Source organism: Salmo salar, chromosome ssa17, assembly GCF_905237065.1.
Source record: "Salmo salar chromosome ssa17, Ssal_v3.1, whole genome shotgun sequence".
Taxonomy (NCBI): domain Eukaryota; kingdom Metazoa; phylum Chordata; class Actinopteri; order Salmoniformes; family Salmonidae; genus Salmo; species Salmo salar.
This window is the reverse complement of record NC_059458.1, coordinates 51,166,723-51,190,767: the sequence shown is the minus strand read 5'-3', so window position 1 is coordinate 51,190,767 and position 24,045 is coordinate 51,166,723. Positions and strand designations below refer to the sequence as shown.

General features: G+C 42.4%; 1 protein-coding gene across 1 annotated transcript; it reads left to right on the top strand.

The window, feature by feature from the left end:
* The first annotated feature begins 1,645 nt into the window (after window positions 1-1,645).
* Window positions 1,646-18,001, top strand: ldhb (L-lactate dehydrogenase B chain). The gene is given in 8 exon segments (NM_001140497.1): window positions 1,646-1,712; window positions 13,589-13,728; window positions 13,978-14,095; window positions 14,344-14,517; window positions 14,784-14,957; window positions 15,253-15,370; window positions 17,077-17,200; window positions 17,315-18,001. Coding segments are annotated over 7 exon segments (1,005 nt in total). The 5' UTR covers window positions 1,646-1,712; window positions 13,589-13,599; the 3' UTR covers window positions 17,483-18,001.
* Window positions 18,002-24,045: the final 6,044 nt, after the last annotated feature.

Here is a 24,045-nt window from a genome sequence, read left to right as displayed (position 1 = left end):
CTTCTACCCCCCCCCCCCCTAAAAGATTTAGATGCACTTTTGTAAAGTGGTTGTTCCACTGGATATCATAAGGTGAATGCACCAATTTGGAAGTCGCTCTGGATAAGAGCGTCTGCTAAATGACTTAAATGTAAAATGTAAATGTAATGTCGAGAGAGAATTTCAAGAAAATGGGCTCAACAAGGAAATAATTTATTGGGTGATGTTTGTTATTTGATCTGGTTATGTTTGTGTAACAAATCAATAAACAATGTTGATCACACAAAAAAGCTATGAGTATCAAAGTTTAGACAATGTGTACACCACCATCTTGTCTAATTCAAGCCTTCTCTCATTGATTGAGACAGGTGTCCGTCAAAACGACATGTGGCACTTTGGGATGGACCCACCTCTCAATCGATGAGAGAAGACTTGAAATAGACAAGATTGTGGCGTACACATTGTTGAATTATATAATGGAGCAAAAAAATGTATTTATTTTAATGGAGCATTTTCTAAAATCAAACGGACCCAATACAACTAGAAACAAACATTTTTGAGACTCTTGTTTCCACTAATCGAGGACGAAGAGTATGGTTGGCCAAAAATTATCTGCCCTACACGGAACAGTATCTAACCTGTAACTCCAAGCATAATGGGTGCCACATTTCTTGGGGTTTAATCATATTATCTGGTGTTACAATCTGTAGCTAAGACCATTGCAGCTTGTGAGCTTACTATAAGTTAGGTCTACCTATATTAGAATCACATGTTGTCTATCACCATAGGCTTTAAAACATGCAAACTTGAGCATGATATCTCTCTCTCTCTCCCTTTCCCTCCCCCTCTGTAGGTGCTGAACACCTTTTGGGAATATGGTAGAGTAGGCTATGCCTACAGTTTTCATTTTCCTATTAAAGTCCATTGAATACACCTAGGCTGTGTAATAGGCCTATAATATACCTACACAGTACAACAATAAAGCATAGACTAGATAATACAGTACATGCACATAACGTTTTGTAACAACCAGAGATTGATTCCTGGGGAGACAACTTGAATTAATGTATTTATAGGTAGCCGTTGCTATCACAGCAGAGCAGCTCTTAAAATGTCCTCTTCTGTGTGTGCGCAAATGTATCCCCATGCCAATGTGAATTTGGTCCAAGGGTCATGGCTGGAAGGGATACCGTTTTAGTCAAATTAACGTCAAGCACATCATTTTTTTGCATTTTAGCCTACCCGTTCCTATCCTTAAATAATTATCCTAACCTGCTACATTAATTCTCATAATCTGCTGTGTAAATTCTTTACCTTCTACGAAAAATCAAATCTGACAATAGCTGTAACCCATCAAGCCAAAATCTGGTCCAACCGTCTGACAACCTATTTCACAATCTCAATTGCATCCTACTGGCGTCCTCTCTCCTCGTCCTCGCTTCCTCAAAACCCATTGGATGACAAAGCCAGAGATCCCGCCCGTCTGACTTTCTCCTCCAATGGGGTTTGAGAAAGAGGCGAGGAGAGCGGACGCGAGGATATACTATTGAGATTCTCCCCGTGTCAAACTCAGCCAGTGGTAAAGCCCAATGTTGCATCCTCCTCTTTCTCTAAAACACATTTAAACCCCGCACTCCACAAGTCAAGTCGTCACGCCCTCTCTCTACCTTCTTCACTCGCCTACCTCTTTGGACCAAAAAGGGATATAACTGCTCTTTAAATCGCTGGAAAATGTATGTATCTAGCTACTGCCGGTGTTTGCTTTGACTTTGAGTGAATTCTCATGTACGCTTGTATGCTAAAAAATGCACGTAGGCCGACACTTTTTGTTGTTGGATACATTCTGTAGCTTGCAACAGCCTAAATGTTCTTGAAATGCATACATGGTTAGGGTTTTATTGACATTTTGGAATAGTCGATGTGGGCTATTGCAAGTCCTTTTAGATTTCCTTTACGGCTGAATAGAAATGTATATTTCAGCGTTTTTGTAGGCTGTCTAGTCCTCGGCTACACAAAGCCTAATGGCATGCTGTGTTTTTGCTAGGTAGTAGGCTAGCTCCCTAGAACGACAAGTCGATGGATTCTTACAAAGGTGGCTGTCGCTCACTTTACAGGAAAATGACATTTTCCTCTGAGCTTCGTGGGAGACTCCGTTTTTTAACATGACAAAGTTCTCGTATTACGGAATGTGTAATTTGAAGATGTGGCTAATGATTTACTGACGACTTGAATATTATCTTGAACTGTGCAGAGTATTAATGGAAAGTGACAAACGAGGTGGAGGTTATAGATGTTCTGCCATCTTGCAGTGCAAAAAAAGTATCCGACCATCAAGGACGATGGAAGGACTATTGTATTAAACATTGGCCTACAAGGACATGGCTTCGTTTTTTATATAGAAAAATAATAATTGACCTATTGGGATATCAGTTATCGCATTCCGGACATCTTGAAGCTTCAATATTTTTAATATGATTATTATTATTAATAGGCCTCAATTTGGCGAGTCTGTTACGGAGTCTAGTTGATAGGTAATCGACTAGCCGGACTGTTCCCCGGACTCCGCGTGTAGGGATTTGTACAATGCATGAACAAGGCTATTGAACTAGACATTGGTGTCTGTCTTTATTACTTTATCCAATATATCATACTGAAACATGGTATCAGAAGTGGCTCGAAAACCATACGTTTGTTATTTTTGTAGCTAAGTACAGTATAGGCGCGGTTACGTTCCATATGCGAACACACGCCGATTCCTACTCACAACACTGATCAACTAGTTGTTAGCTGGTTAGCTAGCATCACTACCTACCTCGATGACTGAAGGCAAAGAAGTCTCCTATTCCATCGCTATGGCAGCGAACATTCCGCCACCTAATCCCATGGTTCTCACAGGGGACTGGAATACTAATTGGGACAATTTCAGGGATGAATTCGAGGACTATGCGCTGGCGACCGGTCTACATGAGAAACCCAACGAGGTACAAGCGGCAACTCTGAGGAGTTTAATGGGCAGCGAATGCAGGCATATCTACCGGCACAATCTCACCCTCACAGCGCGACAACAGTGTGATGCAAAGGCTATATTGGATGCATTGGAGAATTACTTCAAACCCGCCAGAAACGTAATTTACGAGCGGTTCGTTTTTGGAAGCTGCAAACAGGAAGAGGGTGAGTCAGTACACAACTTTGTAACCCGTTTGAGAGAAAAATCCGCCACTTGTGAATACGGGGGATTGAAAGATGAATTGATTCGTGACAAAATAGTACTGGGAATTGCAAATGAGGATACACGCCGGCGTCTACTGAGAGAGAGAGGCTTAACATTAGTAACTGCCATCGAAATGTGCCGCACTGCTGAAGTCACTGACATGAGAATGAGAGCAATGGAAATCGAAACCCCACGCTCCGACGTTGACACTGTTCACGCTGTTGCTAGGCAGACATTCAGGCAAAACCAATCAAGGCAGAGTAATTCACCACGAACGGTGAACACAGAGAGCCCAGTAGCATGTAAATACTGTGGGAATACGCACACACGTGGCAAAGAGCACTGCCCTGCCTATGGAAAACCATGCAGAGCTTGTGGAACTAATAATCACTTTGCAAAAGTGTGTCTCAAAAGCAAAAGAAGGGTGAGTGAGGGCAAGATTCACTGTGTTGATGATGTCACTCAATGTTCAGGGCTGAACAGTGAAAGTAACATTTACATGCATGAATCCATTGGGGCTGTACACTCAAGAGGGAAGAAATGGTTTGTGACACTACGATTACACAACAAGCAACAACAATGTCAACTGGATTCCGGTGCTACATGCAACGTAATGAGCTACAAAGACAAAATCAATCTGGCACCTGACACACATCTATTGCCCAGCGATACTAGACTAAAGCTGTACTCAGGAGAGCTAATGAGCTCTATGGGCACCTTTGAGACCGAATGTGTTATTCGGGGACGCAAACACAAGCTGGAGTTTGAGATTGTGAAAACCAGTCAACATCCTCTCCTCTCAGGCTCTACATGCGAACGCCTGGGACTGATGCAGTTCACTGTACCAAATGACCTGCACATTGTGGATCATGTCCAACATGGACCCCTGTCCAAAGAACAACTACTCAACAGATATGACGATGTATTCAACATGCCCGTTGAATCAGTGCCTGGTGAGGTACACTTTGAAGTGGATGAGAGCATCACTCCAGTCCAGTGTGCTCCTCGCAATGTGCCCATTGCAATGAAAGTGGCTGTGAAGGCCCAGCTGGACAAGTATGAGGCCGATGGCCACATGACATCTGTGACCGAACCAACTGACTGGATCAGCAATATGGTCATAGTGAAAAAACCAGAGAAGCTGAGGGTCTGCATCGACCCAAAGCATCTGAACCAAGCATTGAAACGATCCCACTACATCATGCCGACACTAGAGGATGTCCTCTACAAGCTTCCCAAGGCCAGGATTTTCACCTTGGTGGATGCCCGAGATGCATTCCTTCAATGCAAGCTGGACGAAGAAAGCAGCTTCATGACTACCTTCTGGACCCCCTGGGGTCGGAAACGCTGGCTCAAGCTCCCGTTTGGTGTCTCAGTGGCACCTGAGGTATACCAACGCAAGCAGCACGAGTTACTGGCTGGGCTCAAGGGCATTGAACCCATCGCTGATGATGTCCTGATCGTAGGCTGTGGTGACACAGACGATGAAGCAGAACGCGACCACGATGTGAAGCTCCTGGCACTGATGGAGCGCTGTCGAACAGTTAAGCTTCGTCTTGGCCTGAAGAAGCTACAGTTCAAGGTGAAAGACGTCCACTTCCATGGCCACATTCTTTCGGCAAAAGGCCTGAAGCCGGACCCAGACAAGGTCCGAGCGATCCTCGACATGCCAAACCCATCTGATGCAAAAAGGAGTACAGCGTCTCATCGGTTTTGCAAACTATCTTGCAAAGTTCATGCCACACCTATCAGCAGTCTGTGAGCCTCTGCGCCGGTTGCTGGACAAAGACACACCATGGCACTGGCTACCCAAGCACGAGGCAGCGGTGCAGGAGATGAAATCTCTGGCTTCATCCATGCCAGTGTTGCGCTACTACGACGTCACGAAGCCTGTCACAATCCAGAGTGACTCCAGTCAAAGGGGACTTGGATGCTGCCTTATGCAGGAAGGCCAACCCGTTGCGTTTGCCTCGAGAGCGCTCACCCCCACCCGAACAGAACTATGCACAAATTGAGAAAGAGTGCCTCAGCATCGTCTTCTCTTGCCAGCGATTCCATCACTACTTGTATGGTCGAGAGCTGGTCACCGCTGAAACTGACCACAAACCACTCATTGCCATATTCAGTAAACCTCTCCTCAACGCGCCCAAGAGGCTTCAAAGCATGCTCCTGACTCTGCAAAACTACAGCCTGAAGGTCATTTACAAGCCAGGACCAGAGATGTACATCAGCGACACACTGAGCAGGGCAACGGCACAATGTACAGGCAGAGGCACTGCCTATCAGCGGCAGGCCATCTGTTCGCTACAGCAGGAACAACAAGATGTTCAACAGATCAATCAGGCAGACTACTTAAACGTCACAGATCACCGCCTAGCCCAGATCAGGCAACACACTGACAAGGACGAACACCTACAATCACTGAAGTCCATGGCTCTCGCAGGTTGGCCATACCTGAAAGAGGAGACACCTTTCACAGTGAGAGAATACTGGACCTTTCGAGATGAGATCAGCGTGCAAAATGGCGTCTTGTTCAGAGGTCAGAAGGTCATTATTCCCAAATCACTACGTCCAGAGATGCTTACCCGCATACACTCCAGTCACGTTGGAGGTGACGCATGCTACCGCCAGGCTCGTGAAACATTATACTGGCCAAACATGCAAGCAGAAATTAAAGACTTTGTCAGCAACTGTACCACGTGCAACGAGTACGCTCATGAACAGCAAAAGGAAACCATGATGTCACACGAACTGCCCACAAGGGCCTGGCAAATCGTCAGCATGGACTTATTCAGCCACAGACAAAAGGACTATCTTCTCATTGTGGATCACTACTCTGACTTTTGGGAAATTGAACTGCTCCCTGACTTGTCTGCAGAGACGGTCATAAAGCGCTGCAAGGCGCAGTTTGCCAGGCAAGGTCAGCCTGACAAGGTAATCACGGACAATGGCCCACAATTCACTGCACAGTTCAAGCGTTTCGCCTCAGAATGGGAGTTTGACCATGTAACCTCCTCTCCAAGACACCCAAAAGCAAATGGCAAGGCAGAGTCAGCTGTCAAGATTGCAAAAAACCTGTTAAGCAGGGCCGCGCGACAGCAACGACCCATGGAAAGCGATCTTACAGTGGAGGAACACACCCACCGAAAACATGGACAGCAGCCCAGCACAACGCCTTCTGTCCAGACGTCTGAAGACTACCATCCCCGTAGCTAACAAGCTACTTGAGCCCTGCGTCATGGTTGGCGTCACGGACAAACCGCGTCGCAGAAAGCAGCTCGCTAAGTGCTTCTACGACCGGACTGCTCGAGACCTACCAGAACTGGAGGTGGGTGAAACGATAAGGATGAAACCGCTGCCGGGAGACCACACAGGACTTTGGAGGCTGGGCACGTGCCTACAGAGAGTTGCACCACGCTCTTACCTGGTGGATGTTGGTGGCTCCCTCTATCGTCGCAATCGGGTGGATCTGCGCATAGCAGAGCGGACAAACCAGAACACGCCATACACTCACCTAGATGAGATGGATCACAGTCCAGGCCTAAGGGTAAGAGGTGCAGAATTGAGACATGAGCCAACTGAAGGTGAGGCTTCTACCCCACCAAGCTCTCCAGCTCGTGGCCCTAATCCTACCCCTGTCAGAGCCAATACTTACTCACGGGTGGGTCGGCTGTGCAAGCCACCGGACAGGCTTACTCTGTAAGCAAGAGACTGTGTTAACTTGTCCTCCTGTTTATAAAAATAAACATTTAAAAAATAAAAATAAATAAAATAAAAGAAAATAAAGAAAAAAAGAAAATTTAAAAAGAAAGGAAGATGACAACTGAAGTAAAAAGAAAATGTCATGCGTTCTTAATTGTTATGACTTGATTGTTAAGAATTTAATGTTATGCTGTTATGTTTGCACTTTCTATTGAAAAGGATGATGTTACGGAGTCTAGTTGATAGGTAATCGACTAGCCGGACTGTTCCCCGGACTCCGCGTGTAGGGATTTGTACAATGCATGAACAAGGCTATTGAACTAGACATTGGTGTCTGTCTTTATTACTTTATCCAATATATCATACTGAAACAGAGTCCACGCCTGCAAGGCCCGAATATATTTTTATATGTCAGATTGTTATGGTAATACTCACATTGAGAGGAAGAATGTTTGATACACCTTTTACATTTGTATCATAAACCATTTTTGAAAAGCTCATGATGAAAGTGGGAATTTTTTTTAGCCCTTTTTGGACTCCTCGTATGATCCGTGAACAGTACATGATACCACGGGCGCAACTTCGGTTTTAGAAGTGGGGGGAATTATTATTATTATTATTATTATAATATATATAAATATCTATCCAGTTAGATGTACACTCCAAACAGCCTATCTGATGGCTCGGAAGGGTCCGCATGGTCCTAAAGCAGACCGTGGACTTGTTTTGTATCACATTCCAATTATAACTGGGGGGGGGGGCAAAAATGCACTTTCAGAATGTGGGGGACATGTCCCCTATGAAAGTTGAACCCCTGCATGATACAGACATCTTGGTAGCATTCTACATTTACATTTTAGCAGATGCTCTGGATAAGTGACTTGCATACAAGTCACTTATACATGTTTTGTTTGTGGCTACAGGTCCCCTGTGGGAATCAAACTCACAACCCTGGTGTTGCAAGTGCGTACCATGCTCTACCAACGTAGCCACACGGGTCCTATTGTATTTATAGTCCTTAGTGCTCTAAAATATGGATGTCTATGTTATGAAATAAAACTTTCACATTAATTTATTCAACATTGCAAATATTGAAAATCTCAAGTACACTTATTTAGTTCATATTAAAACATTGTTTTAAACAATGTACTCTACAAGTATATCACATTTCCATAGTGTGTTCTCAGCAACTTTAAGTTATGATGAATGTCATTAGCACCACCAACACAGGGAATGGGAAAATGTAAAGGAAACTCCCTCTGCTGGTGATTTGCTGAATGTGCAATCTTAAAGGAGATGAGCTTTAATGTGCCTTCTATTTACTTGAATGAGTAGGTGTCAAACTTTTGACTGGTAGTGTGTATATAAATCCAGTCGTACCTTTTCAAAGTCGGCTATGATTACCAGGCCTGGTTTCCCGAGGTTTTAATAGTGTTCTATTGTTTCCAGTACTTGTCTTCTATTATCTCCGCTGTATCGTCCATGTTATATAACTGTCAAATTAGGACGAATAATACCTGTTAAGGCCGGACAAAGTTGAATTACTGTAACGGATGCTCGCCTTTTCTCCACACCCCGCAAAAAAAGTCGTGTGTTAATTTTTTGGGGGGCAATAAATATGCGGCGCTTTGTTTATAATGCACTGTCCGCTCTGCCTTGAGGCTTTCCCAAGTTGATGGGCAAGAGACCAAACAGCCTCAGATCACGCGTTCAGATCATGTTCAAGCCTCAGATTGGACAGTGAAACACACATTCACACATTTTGGGCAACCAAAATGATTGATTTAAGTGTCAGGTTTATGATGATTTGCGATTTTATAACTTAAATTTTACCGGTAATAGTAAGCCAATCGATAACACCAAGACGGAATGCGTTTTGAAGTGATGAGCCGCTGAGAACAGCTAGCACGTCCAGCAAAGTACATCGCCAGTGACACGCACACACTTCGAGCAGATCAGCAGCTCCACAATGATGTGATTGACTGTCTCCAAGGTGGGGGCTTTTCGTGGCAGCCAGACGAGACAATCGAAGGAGGATGCGGTGAGCAAAGTTACTGGGCTCGAATTTAGTTAAGCTTGCTCTATATAGATTGATGCTTCTAATTGTGCATGTTATAAACTACTTTTATTTTGATGATAGGCAATACTCTATGGCTGGATTTATGTATTTTTATTTTTTTCCCCTCCCAATGCTACATCTAATTTGGCAGACCTAACTTGATAGAAAGCCTTGTAGAAAGAGTCAGACAACCTGGTTCGAATCCAGGCTTTATCACAACCGGCCGTGATTGGGAGTCCCATAGGGCAGCGCACAATTGTCCCAGCGTCGTCAGGGTTTGGCCGGTGTAGGCCTTCATTGTAAATTAGACAGTATGTCAGTGGAAGGGAGGACAGTAGCAGGTGACCCACCCAACTGTGGTTTGATTTCCCATTGTAGCCAATTCAGTTGCTGTAATTCCATTAGTTTTTTTAATCACAAATACAATTGATATCAGTAAAATCACTAATTGGTAGGTCTACCATTACTGCTGTGAGCTTTCATTATCCTCGCTAGTGAGGGAGAGAAATTTGAAAGTGTCTTAAAGATATGTGGGTTTTTGAAACAGAATTACAAGGCAATATTTCTTACATTTTAAAGGTAAACAATCTCAAACTAAAGTTAGTGCTGTGAAAGTGTTCAATGATCAGATCTTCAATCAAAACCTAATATTAGATAAAGGAAACATGTTTATTTAAGTTATGCAACACCCAATTTGCCTGTGAAAAAGTAATTGCCCCCTTACACTCAATAACTGGTTGTGCCACTTTTAGCTGCAATTGAGTCCAACCAAATTCTTCCTGTAGGTGTTCAGTGTCTTTAGTCACTGGAAGTTTTGCCCCCACTCTTCCATGTATAACTGCTTTAACTCGGTGACATTTGTGGGTTTAAGCATGAACTGCTTGTTTAAAGTCCTGCCACAACATCTCAATTGGGATTAGGTCTGGACTTTTGACTAAGCCATTCCAAAACTTCAAATGTGGTGTTTTTTTTAGCAATTTTCATGTAGATTTGTGTTTTGGATCATTGTCTTGCTGCATGACCCAGCTGCGCTTTAGCTTCTGCTTACAGACTGCTGGCCTGACATTCTCCTGTAGAATTCTCTGAGAGTAAATGGTTCCTTCTATTAAGGCAAGTTGTCCAGGTCCTGAGGCAGCAAAGCATCCCCAAACCATTACCACCATACTTGACCATTGGAATGAGGTTGTTACTGTGGAATGCAGTGTTGGGTCCCATTACATCTGGTGAAAAACCAATCTTGTCCAAAAAGTTCTCAAGTTTGCTAAAAAGCACCTGGATGATCATTAAGACTTTTGGAAGTGTGTTTTATGAACAGATGAGTCAAAAGTAACTTTTTGGACAACATGGGCCCCATTTATGCCTTGCGAAAACCAAACACTGCTGGATTTTAAGGTATCTGTGACCAACGGATACATATCTGTATTTCCTGTCATGTGAAATCTATAGATTAGGGCCTAATGAATTTATTTCAATTGACTGATTTCCTCCTATGAACTTTAACTCAGTAAAGTCTTACTTTTTTTTTTGCATGGTTTTTGTTCAGTATACATGACAACGATGTGTCTTGCGATTGCCCCTTCAGTCCACTGTGAATAGGCAGCCTCTGACCCCAGCCATAGGGCCATTTATCAACCCGTTTGTCTAGTATTTTGTTAGCCAATTTCTATAGGATTGACTGACAAGGTGAACACATTGTGCCAGGCAAAGTCTTCATGGGCAAGCCTTTAATTCCCCCTTTCTCGACGTGTCTAGACTTGACAGTTCATGCAGCTTTAGTATTCTGATCATGGAATTCTGAATGCGTCTACACCTACGTTTTAAGTGTCCGGATTCCCTTTTCCCACGCTATATAAAGTTCAGGAGTGGGATCTCTGCTACTTTTAAGAGTTATGATCCAATTTGTAAGCATTACCAACAGTGAATGTGAAAATGGATTCAAAATGGTTGCCCTCTGCTGGTGATTTGCAGGATGTGCAATGACGCAAGCAAAAGGAGGTCTGACTGGTTACATTGCCTACTATGCCAATGTATCTGTATACAATGGACCATAACTTTATAACTAGCAGAAATCCCACTCTGGAACTTTGATATGCCTGTAGAATATATTAAACATTTATATTTTTCTATATTCATAAATATCAAACTACTACTCATTACAGAGTAAGCAATAAAGGTTCATATGACACCAACTTTTAATTTGTAGCACCTACAGATGAAACATTATGGAGTCTTAATGGAGACCTGGGTAAGGTCAATGTCACATTCCGACTACAATTAAATATTTCTCAATTATGCTTTAAGATACAAATGACATGTGAACAAGCTTTCCTCAAAGACCCTTTATTGATAAAATTGAGTGAAAGTCATGGTGTTCTCTTTTTGTTCTTGTTGTGAGGAGTCACCCATAGATACAGTACCAGTCAAAAGTTTGGACACCTACTCATTCCAGGGTTTTTCGTTTGATTTATTTTCTACATTGTAAAGTAAGTGAAGACATCGCAACTATGAAATGACACATATGGAATTGTGTAGTAACAAAGTGTTAAACATATTTTAGATTGAGTATTTCAATTTTTGCTAATTTATAAAAGTAAAAACAAATCACATTTTACATAAGTATTTAGACCCTTCACTCAGTACTTTGTGGAAGCACCTTTTGGCAGCAGTTTACAGCATTGAGTTCTCTTATGCTACAAGCTTGTCTCACCTGTATTGGTAGTTTCTCCCATTCTTCTCTGCAGGTCCTCTCCAGTTCTCCGGTTGGATGGGGAGCATTGCTGACAGAGATATTTTCAGGTTCAAGTCCGGGCTCTGGCTGGGCCACTCAAGGACATTCTGAGACTTGTCCTGAAGCCACTCCTGTGTTGTCTTGGCTGTGTGCTTAGGGTTGTTGTCCTGTTGGAAGGTGAACCTTTGCCCCAGTCTGAGGTCCTGAGCAGGTTTTCATGAAGGATCTCTCTCTCTCTCTCTCTCTCTCTCTCTGTGCTGCCATCACCATGCTTCACTGTAGGGATGGTGCCAGGTATCTTCCAGATGTGACAATTGGCATTCAGGCCAAATAATTAAATCTTGGTTTCATCAGACCAGAGAATCTTGTTTCTCATGGTCTGAGAGTATTTAGGTGCCTTTTGGCAAACTCCAAGTGGGCTGTCATGGGCTTTTCACTGAGGAGTGTCTTCCGTCTGGCCACTCTACCATAAAGCCCTGATTGGTGGAGTGCTGCAGAGATGGGTTGTCCTTCTGGAAGTTTCTTCCAATGCCACAGAGGAGCTCAAGCTGAATGGACAATTCCTTTGACCTCGTGGCTTGGTTTTTGCACTTACATGTACTGTCAACTTTTATATAGACAGGTGTGTGCCTTTCCAAATCATGTCCAATCAATTGAATTTACCACAGGTGGACTCCAATGAAGTTGTAGAAACATCTGAAAGATGATCAGTGGAAACAGGATACACCTGAGCTCAATTTCGAGTCTCTTGGCAAGGGGGGGTGAATACTTATTTACATAAGGTATTTCAGTTTTTTTAATTATTTTGAATGTGGGATAAAAAATTGAAACCTGTTAACTTTGTCATTATGTGGTGTTCTGTGTAGATTGCCGAGGATATTTTTTATTTAATATATTTTTAGTATAAGACTGTATAATGTAACAAAAAGTCAAGGGGTCTGAATACTTTCCGAAGGCACTGTATCCTTCATTGTCATAAGATTAAAATATATTAAGACATTTATCAGAGGGTGCACTGTTTTCATATTTAAGAATTGCAATAACATACACTGACATCTGGGTCATGCTACTCGTTATAGGGCTACGTTAGGCCCACTTGTCACATTGTCATGTAAAACTGTAGTAGAACAGGTGTCGTCAGCTGAACTCTTCTATTCAGGTCAAATTGTAATAACACCATTGCTTGACCTTTCTGACTGTCCTGCCTCTGGACTCCAGTATAATTTTTAGCTGCTGATGGAGGATTCAGGCTACTGGTGGCAAACAATTCTAACTCATCACAGTTTTATTTGTTACATGCTTTGTAAACACCTGGTGTAGGACAGGTGTACAATAACAGTGAAGTGCTTACTTCGTCTGCGTCTGTTTTTAAGAAGTGTTATAAATAATGTTTGAGGAGTTTGCGAGCAATAGTAACTGCGTCTCACATGGACTAGACTAGATATTTGCGAACAGAGCAACTCTCCTACTGATATCACTTGTTGTGTAAGTTTGTGTGTGCGCCTCTGCTTCAGCAGCAGCAAATGGAGGGGGGAAATGGATTGTAATTTAGGCTCGGGGGGGGGGGGGGGCCTAATGATGAGGGGAGGATTAGGGTCACTGTCCGACCCTTTCTTTTTAGGGGGGCAGTTAATAGGATATTGGTTTTAACTGAATAAATGAAATACAGTAGTGTTTGATTGGCTTAAGAATTACATTCCTTGGGCTGGATTCCCAGACACAGATTAAGCCTATGCCTGGACTAAAGAGCGTGCTCAATGGTGAATGTCAATTTGATTGCTTTTCGCCAAGGCATGATGACCTCTCACCCAAATTTCACACTCATCTTGGTTTCCGTTTGAAAAATTTCTCACAGTAGACCAACCTTGATAACTAGTCTGAAGGTTAAACTCGCTCTCCCTCCCTCCAGCGTCGTGAATCATGTCGTCTGTGATGCAGAAGTTGCTCACCCCCGTGGCCAGCGGCCCCGCGGAGCCTCCCAGGAACAAGGTGACCGTGGTGGGGGTGGGCATGGTGGGTATGGCCTGTGCCGTCAGCGTCCTCCTCAGGGTAAGTCTAACTATATCACTGTCTTACTGCTACTTTACTTCTCTTACTATTGTATTATCAGTACTAGTTTACTCTGAGTTTACCTCTACTATTGTGATACCAGCAAATAGTTACTACTCAGTTATGTAGGCTAGTTGTAATTGTGGATTTTACCATGTAATTTCTAACTAAATACCAGGTATTCATATCCTTCCTCTCCTTTTGGCCCTTCACCTCCTCTCCACCCTACCTTCTCCCTCTTTCCTATAGGACTTGGCTGATGAGCTGGCTCTGGTTGATGTGATGGAGGATAAGCTGAAGGGAGAGTTGATGGACCTGCAGCACGGGAGCCTCTTCCTAAAGACGTCTAAGATAGTCGCTGACAAAGGTAAGAGAATCTCCTTGTGTGTATGCCACTGGAGTGGCTCAGAGCTAAAATGGCAGAATATTTATGTATTTCGCAATTGAACATGTAATGCAGCCTATTTTGAAACGAGTGGCCTTACCAGGGTAAGGTTTTGATTACCATTTCGATTCTTTTTTTTGTTGTTTTTTTTTTGGTTTTTTTTACCCCTGCTAAATGTGAATTGGAAAAATCCTACGTAATTCAATTGCTCTTTCTCGATCTCTGTCCAGATTATGCCGTAACGGCTAACTCCCGCATCGTGGTTGTGTCCGCTGGCGTGCGTCAGCAGGAGGGAGAGAGCAGGCTCAACCTGGTTCAGAGGAACGTCAATATCTTCAAACACATCATCCCACAGATTGTCAAACACTCCCCCAACTGCACCCTTATTGTGGTGTCCAACCCAGGTACACAAACAAACAAACAATCCGGTACACACACTGACATTTCAAATAAAATCTTGGACACACAAAATGTTCTTATTCTCCCCTAGATTATGTTGTCCCAACATTCCACCCTTATCAACTACTACAGTATCACACCATTCCACATTACAAGATAGGGCGGTCACTGTGACAACAAATTGGGTGACAGGGATGGGCAGTCATTCATTAGCATTGTCAATGATAAGTGTGTGTGTGTGACCCTATCCCCGTCTTTCCCTACCCCCTAGTGGATGTGCTGACCTATGTGACGTGGAAGTTGAGTGGCTTGCCCAAACACCGTGTCATCGGCAGCGGCACCAACCTGGACTCCGCCCGCTTCCGTTTCCTGATGGCTGAGCGCCTGGGCATCCATGCCTCCAGTTTCAACGGATGGGTGCTGGGAGAACACGGCGATACCAGTGGTGGGGATGATGGCGACAATATTGACGTCAGTGGAGTGTGTACTTCAGTGGGAATCTGAGCTCATGTGTGAACTTCTTGTCACATCTAGTAAGCCACAAGGCTGTTGGCAGATTTAAAGGCTTTAAATGAATCCCACGAAAGTACTTGTTTTGGCATGGGTTTTTACATCACTCTGGACATCAATTATCTCTGTCAGAAAGAATGTGTTATGAGTTGAGTCTGCTTGTTTTAAATAGGAAATTCTAAAATCTGGTTAAATGTGTAAATATCTGACTCTCCCCCTGTGTGTGCTAGTCCCTGTGTGGAGCGGTGTCAATGTGGCTGGAGTCAACTTGCAGAAGCTGAACCCAGAGTTTGGCCTTGATGGAGACAAGGAGGACTGGAAGGCCACCCACAAGGCAGTGGTCGACAGGTAACTACCCTGAACCTATCCCCAGCTCCATCCAGAGTCTAAATATGTGCCTCTGACTCCACCTAGCCCTGGTAGTACATCTGGAGTTTACACCGTATTGCTCCCCACCTTTTGATTCATTCATATCTACTGGAGCTGTCAAGGTGTAAGGGCTAAAATAAGGATGATATAAGGCTGGGCTAATTTTCTGTATAATTCATATAATTAGTTCTACTGATGTTGTATACTAGAATTACTGTCAAAGCCTGCCCTCCCTTCCACATTTTATTTTGAATTCGCTTTTGTGTTTTATTAGGATCCCCCTTAGATGTTGCAAAAGGAGCAGCTATTCTTCCTGGGGTCCACATGAAACATTTAATATACAAGAACGGCTCAAGGACAGCACTACGTCAATTAAAAAAAGGCACACGTAGCCTTCATATCAATACATACACAAATTATCTAGGTGAAATCTGGGAGAGCCGTTGTGAGGTGTTGCTGTATCTGTTTTTTGAACCCAGGTTTGCTGTTCATTTGAGCAATATGAGATGGGAGTTCAATGCAATAAGGGCTCTATATAATACTGTACGCTATCTTGAATTTGTTCTGGATTTGGGGACTGAAAAGACCCCTGTTGGGGTAAAAGTGTGTATCAGAGCTGTGTAAGTTGACTATGCAAATAATTTAGAATTTTCAACACATTGTTTCTTATTAAAAGAGGTGACGCAGTCAGTCTCTCCTCAATGCATAGTATTTATATCAGCCCTCTGATTTACAGTGAAGAGCAAGACGTACTACTCTGTTCTGGCCAGCTGCAGCTTAACTAGGTCCTTTGCAGCACTCGACCACATTACTGGACAATAATCAAGATAAGACTAAACTAGAGCCTGCAGGACTTGCTTTTTGGACTGTGGTGTCAAATCAGCATCTCTTTATTACATCTTTACAACCATTGAATCTATATGTTTTGACCACGACAGTTTACAATCGAAGGTAAATGCCAATTAATTTGGTCTCAACTTGTTCAACAGCCACACCATTCATTATCAGATTCAGCTGAGGTCTAGAACTTAGGCAATGATTTTTACCAAATACAATGCTCTTAGTTTTAGACGTTCAGGACCAATTTATTACTGGCCACCCATTCCAAAACAGACTGCAACTCTTTGTTAAGGGTTTCAGTGACTTCATTAGCTGTGGTTGCAGACGCGTATATGGTTGAATCATCAGCATGCATGGACACACGTGCCTTGTTTAATGCCAGTGGCAGGTCACTGGTAAAAATAGTAGAGGCCCTAGGGAGCTGCCCTGTGGTGCACCACACTTTACATGTTTGACATTAGAGAAGCTTCCATTAAAAAGCCATAAAACACGTTTATTTTTATTTTTTTTCAACAGGTTATGGTCAATAATATCAAAGGCTGCGTCAAATGTCAATCATTTGTGTCAGTGCAGTACATGTTGAGTGCCCTTCACTATAAGCATGCTGAAAGTCTTACTTTGTTTACAGAGAAATAGCATTGTATTTGGTCAACACCTTTTATTTTTTTTTTTATTTTTTTTCTAACAGTTTGCTAAGAGCTGGCAACGAGCTGATAGGTCTGCTGTTAGAATCAGTAAAGGCTGCTTTACCCCTCATACAGGTTCCTCTCATTGCGAGAGAGACCTGTTCAAGATGGCAACAGTCGGATGTTGACTGACGGTGACTGTTTTGTGTGCTCCTCCAGTGCCTACGAGGTGATCAAGCTGAAGGGGTACACTAACTGGGCCATCGGCCTGAGTGTGGCGGATCTCACTGAGAGCATCATCAAGAACATGAGCAGGATCCATCCTGTCTCCACCATGGTCAAGGTGACGGGATAACGCACCCAGTCACACATTATCCACGTGTAAATGTAAACACACACACGAGAATAAAACACCCATTTTGATGCGATAATTGACGGCTGTGTTTTGTTTCCCAAGGACATGTATGGTATTGGCGAGGAGGTGTTCCTGTCCCTGCCATGTGTGCTGAACAGCAACGGAGTGGGCAGCGTGATCAATATGACCCTGACTGACGCTGAGGTGGGACAGCTGAAGAAAAGCGCAGACACACTCTGGGGCATCCAGAAGGACCTCAAGGACATCTAGACACACACCTACCCTCTCTTTTCCGTTGCCGATGCAGTCAAACCCAGACCTAGTTCCAACCGTCCTCTGATCTACTGTATCCATCTCCCTTTCATCTTAATCTACTGGTATACTCTTCCTTCCTTGTAGGATTGGGTTGCTGTGTTTCCATGCTAGGTACTGTGTGAACCAGTATGACTGTATGCACCCTCATTGGATTCATGTGTTGAAGCTATTGTACTACGATAAAAAAAAATGTTGGCTTTATCCTCCGTTTGCACTGTCTTGAAGCACTGTTCTGTTCACTTCCTGTAGTGAGAGCAGAAACACAGACCCTATAACTCAGTCTCCTCCTGAGGGGAGCAGTGGTGTTGGTTATTGTGCGAGGAGAGATGTTCAGTCTTTCTTTCTGGCAATCAATGTCAGAGGGCAGAGTTGGACTCAATCGAAATGGCCTACTTTATTTTTACTTACTGTAACACCCATGTTGATTGTGTAATGAATGAGGACAACAACCAATTAATAAATATTTGAACCTTACGAAGCCTGTTGTGTCCAATGATGTAAATGTTTCTCTGTAAAAACTAGTCTACACAATGCCTCCCTGTGGTTAGGTATTGCTGCTACATAATCTGACATTTTTTCAAGATGAGTTAAGTGTAGAAGGAAATCCAGATCCTTGGCCATGCTTTTATTCACATAAACCATCAAATTAATTTGGACAATTATTGACATTTTCAGCAAAGAAACATTCTGTTAAATAGCCAACACTACTGCATGCCTTTTACATTGCTTTTCTCCCCCAACCAGCAAATTAAGGCCCTGTCAACTGTTTAGTTGTACTGAAATGCGTCTAGCTGGTTCAAGACAATTACACTACATGGCCAAAAGTATGTGGACACCCCTTCAAATTTAGCAACTAATTTTTAGGGGTGTCCACATATTTTAGTGTAATTGTCTTGAATCATCACGTTGCTGAAAGGTGTATAAAATTGAGCACACCGCCATGCAATCTCCATAGACAAACATTGGGAGAATAGCCCGTACTGAAGCGCTCAATGACTTTCAACGTGGCACCATCATAGAATTCCACCTTTCCAACTAGTCAGTTGGTCAAATCTTTGCCCTGCTAGAGATGCCCCGGTCAACTACAAGTGCTGTTATTGTGAAGTGGTAACAATGGTTCCGCGGTGAAGTGGTAAGCCACACAAGCTCACAGAACGGGACCGCCGGTTGCATTACTCCCTACCGAGATTCAAACTCTCTGGAGGCAATGTCCGCTTAAGAACTGTTCGTCGGGAGCTTCATAACATGGGTTCCCGTGGCCAAGCAGCCGTACACAAGCTTAATCCCCATGAGCAATACCAAGTGTCGGCTGGAGTGGTGTAAAGCTTGCCGCCATTGGACTCTGGAGCAGTGGAAATGTGTTCTATGGAGTGATGAATCACGCTTCACCATCTGGCAGTCCAATGGACAAATCTGGGTTTGGCGGATGCCAGGAGAACTCTACCTGCCCCAAAGCATAGTGCCAACTAAGGTTTGGTGGAGGATAAATAGTGGTCTGGGTATGTCTTTCGTGGTTTGGGCTAGGCCCCTTAGTTCCAGTGAAGGGAAATCTTAACGCTACTGCATTCCAGACAATTCTGTGCTTCCAACTTTTTGGCAACAGTTTTGGGAAGGCCCTTTCCTCTTTCAGCATGACAATGCCCCCGTGCACAAAGCGAGGTCCATACATAAATGGTTTAAGATCGGTGTGGAAGAACTTGACTGGCCTGCACTGAGCCCTGACCTCAACCCCATCAAACACCTTTGGGGTGAATTGGAAAGCCTACTGTGAGCAAGGCCTAATCGCCCAACATCAGTGCCTGACCTCGCTAACGCTCTTGTGACTGAATGGAAGAAATTCCCCGCAGCAATGTTCCAACATCTAGTGGAAAGCCTTCCCAGAAGAGTGGAGGCTGTTATAGCAGCAAAGGAGGGACCAACTCCACATTAATGGTCATGATTTGGGAATGAGATGTTCAACGAGCAGGTGTCCACATACTTTTGCTAATGTGGTGCACTTTTGGCCATTTAGTGTAATAATAATTACATCACACAATACATGTACAAAACTTTTATTTAGCAGACTTGTATTTCCCAAACCCAACTTACAAGTAGACAATATGACACACACTCTTTACCTCATAAGTGACGTGCTATAACGACGCTGCTATAACTGCTACAACAATAAGAAATTGACCGTCTCCGTTGTTTAAATATTGGTTCCTTCTTGGGAAGAGAAAATGCTTTTCAATTTAGTCAGGAACTTCTAGTTCTCGGAGGTAGAGTAGAATAGGCAACAGTTTGCTTGTCCTGGATCTTATGAGGTTGGCCTTGAATGGGTCAAATTTATCGCGCTTTCCAAATCGGAGCCCAAACGGGTTGAAGTTGAATTTGCTGGTCCGAGTTAAACGATGTTTGCAGATCATTTGTCGCTGGTCTTCATCACCCTCTTTCAAAAGGTAACAAAGGTTCGCATCGCCAGGTAAATTCGGACTGACAATCTCGCTTCCTATCACCACAGAGTGCCTCACTTGCACCTTAGCTGGTGTATGTCCTGAGAAAAGAGAGAGCATCAAATTATAAAATCGAATTTTCTTAGCTTATTACTTTTGGATATTACAACGTTTGGCTCAGGACATTATGAGAAGAAAATGAACCTATAAGAAATCCAAAAGTAATTAGAATATATCAAATCAAGAAATTACCTGGGATATCCGTCCACCCAAATCCATGCGTTGGAGTTCCCGATGTTCCATACTGGCGAGTTATTACACAAACAAGGAAAAATGCCAGCATTCTCATTCTGTCAAAAGCAAGTGATGCAGAAAGAAACTATATGTTATCTACACTAAGCTGTCTTTCTTTGATACATGACGTGTATTCTGTGCCTTTTATATTTCCGTCTGTATGCCCCGGATTGTTAGGAGCGAGATGACAGCGAATGAGTCGCGTTCGGAGCGCTGTCCACTGTTTAGTGGTGCTGAAATGAATAGTTCATTACGTTCTAGGAAATGTTGACAACCGAGCCAAGGGATGTCTTTTCTCTGAAAATATGACCGTCAGATGTGGTTATTGTTGAATTGATGCAGTTTGCTAGAGTGCATGAGAGGATAAAAAAATGTAAAATGATTGAGGGATATGAAAAGAGTACGTGTTATGCGTTTGGCTAAAGTAAAAAATAAACATCCATACACTGCAAAAATTTAAATCTAAGTAAGATTAAATATCTTAAATCAAGGCAATATATGCTTGTTTTTTGTACAAGATATTTCTTCTTATCAGCCAGTTTTTATGTTGGAGGTAAAATCAACCAGCTTTTCAGCATCCACTAACTCAGTGGCCTGTGCAAGGTGTGGGACCTCAACTTGATAAGCCATGATGTTTCTATCAAAGCATATAGTTTGAAATGGTTGCTATTCCAAACAATAAAGCCTAGAATCAACAAGAAATGTGCTTTAGACCAGTCCAAATTCTGGCATATTACCATTCTGTACTTCGGCAAAGATCATGGACTTCTGAGTTATGTATTTATTAGAATGTATTACAAGCCATTTGACTGATACAGCATGGTTTACTTCATTGAAACCTAGAAAGTCCCTCAATTTTCCACAGAAATATTGTAGATCTTTAACCTCTGATACAGGTCCCATCTCCCTTTCATTTGAAAAAATTGGGTGCATTGAACTGTCAACATTTTGGCAGCTTCATATATTTGGTTCTGGTTGATCAAAGACTTGCAAATATTTATAAAATTGAGCTTGGAAGCCCATTGTTTAAAGAAACAATGTTTAGACTCAAACCACATACACAAATGTCAAACCATTGGACCCAAAGACTTTATCTGTGATGGCAAATGTATCATATAATGCTGTTTAGGTGTAACATTGCGGTCTGGAAAAAGCTCCTTCCAATGCTTCAAATGATTTTCAATGAGTAACTTCAACCTAGACACAGTCACAATGGAAAGAACAGGTGCAAATACTATCTGTACAGTCTCTATTAACTCAATTATCAGTTGTATATATGCATTGACTTCCAAACTCTCCAAAACAAATGGCAATATCCTTAGCAGGACAAGCATTTGCCCAGATGACTGTTTTAGTTTACCATCACTTGACATTAATGTACTAACATAAATTGGGGATGGCCGATCTCTAACATCTAGAGGGGAATAAGGGAAACCAAGAATAGCAGAATTCACTGAGTCCAGATCAATCTGTCCTGACACAACAAGATGATTCAAAACACATTTGATTTCCAACGGGGCTATGCCCTCCAGAATTACATGCATAATGTCTTGCGGAGTTTGTTGTATGATATCAAAGGCTGGGAATTCAACTAACTTGCTCCTTCTATTGATCCCATATGTTGTTCTCAGGCTGTTGCGAGGCAAGTCCGTCTGTACCTTTTTCTATTTCATCACACTTTCTGACATGCTTCTCCAATGTCCTTTTAGTATATGCATCCTCATTGAAGTGTGTCTGCATGTCCTCAAAAGAACACTCAGTGTTCTTTTGAGGACATTCTTTTGAGGACAAGTTCTTTTTTGACATTCTTTTGAGGACAAGTGCAGGCAAAGCCCACACCCTTTGAACCTTGCTAGTTCATGTTGTGCTAGGGTGTCTCCAGAGAGAGAGACCATGGTACCATATATTGTTTTCTCTCCGTTAATAATTAGCATTTTAACCCCACTGTACAATGCATCCATGTCTTCTTTGATTCTATTCAATATTACATCTACACCAGATTGACGGAGGTCTACTGATCTAGCTATGCCAAGTAGCCTGATAGCAGCCAGTTTAGACCTGAATTTTGGATTTATATTTCCTAGGGTGTAGTACACCATTAACAACTTGTTTTTTGATGCAAAGGATCCTAGTGGATTACAGATTTCTATTTCATCCGTGTACAGAACCATCTGCAATGCCTTTGGTTTCTCTGAAAATAAGGGATGTGATTTTAGAAGAGCACCATCAACAATGTCATGAAAAAAACTTTCCCTGCACATCTGGGGTCCCTTTTCAACCACAGACACAATCCTTGGGTGATAAGAACTGCTCTAGACTTTTGACTAATGGTACATAATGAAATAGTTTGTCTTTGATAAAGAAGTATTTTGATCCTCCACATTTCATCCTGCATATGTTTTGAGCGTTTGGAATTTCCTCTGCATCCAAACAGCTAAACTGCTTCTTAATAACACTGTCCTGTCTAAATGTTGTTGCAACGCCAGCAAAAGGGTCAATGAAATTGTCAAATATATCCATTGCATCTTTTTCAAGTTGACCTGATGTGCTTCCTGAAGGCTTCTTTAGCACTGCCTCCATCTGCTTCCTGAGGTTGTCCAATAGTGATGATTGATAATACTAAATTACTTCACCCATGATTGATTCTTGTAATGTCGGTCTGTCAGAATCGGATGCATTATATTTGACCAACATTCAACCCCATTCAGGACGAATGGGGGTGCCAAGTGTTTGCATAGCCAACACAACATATAAGGCCTATTTCTACGAATGAATCGAGATTATTTGCTGAGAAATTATGCCATATACCACCAATAGGCTTACCTATAGGCTAAACCACCTATAGGCTAAACCACCTATAGGCTAAACCACCTATAGGCTAAACCACCTATAGGCTAAACCACCTATAGGCTAGGCAACATTGAGAAAAGGACTATACACTTGAAAAGGCTACATGGACTGAACATGGATTAAGAGCGAGGTCAGGTTTCAATGTGTGGATATACATTACACAGCCCTAACATTTGGCTGTCACTGAATGAGGAGGAGCAAAGTTCAAGCGAACGTTTTTGTCGCAATTACTGTTTTTTCCCTAACTTAAGCTATTGTTTCAAAACAAAAATGTGATTTGTGTAATTATTTAGGCTATTGTAATTAATGTCGAGGTCCCTCAATTGCAGACATATGATGTGCATGATAATAAAACTCCAGTAGGCCTAATATAGTCTACAGCGCCTAAATAAGGAGGAAACCATAGCCCTATAAATAGTATGGACAAATTCATGATATAAATAATAAACATTTACATTTTGATATAAAAAATACAATATCCAAATGTGAATGAGTATTTTAATATCATGAATTTGGTGTACTGTTTAAGGCTAGGGAAACCACAGAATAATGACGGTAAAACTTTCATATATAATTTATGTAGGATCTTCATTTGATCGCTCTTTTGTTGCTGAGAATTGTCCTGCACAGCAGGAAATGCAAACTTGTAGTGTATTTGAGTTTTAAAATGCCTTCTAAAGTTTGTAATTTCCAGTAATGAAAAATTTATCAACCCCTATAAAAATGTCAATTAATCATAATCCTCATAATAATTAATATTTCCTGTTGCTGCAGGATTATTTTCCTGCTGTAGCAAACTGGCTCAAATTAAGATCCTACATCTGTATATTCTCCACTTTGGCTCACTATTGGCTTTGTCAAAACATTACTCTTGATGTCTGTGTGTGGACTTCAGTCCCGTGCATGCAGCCAGGGAATGTTGACTTTCTGTTCAAAGACGAG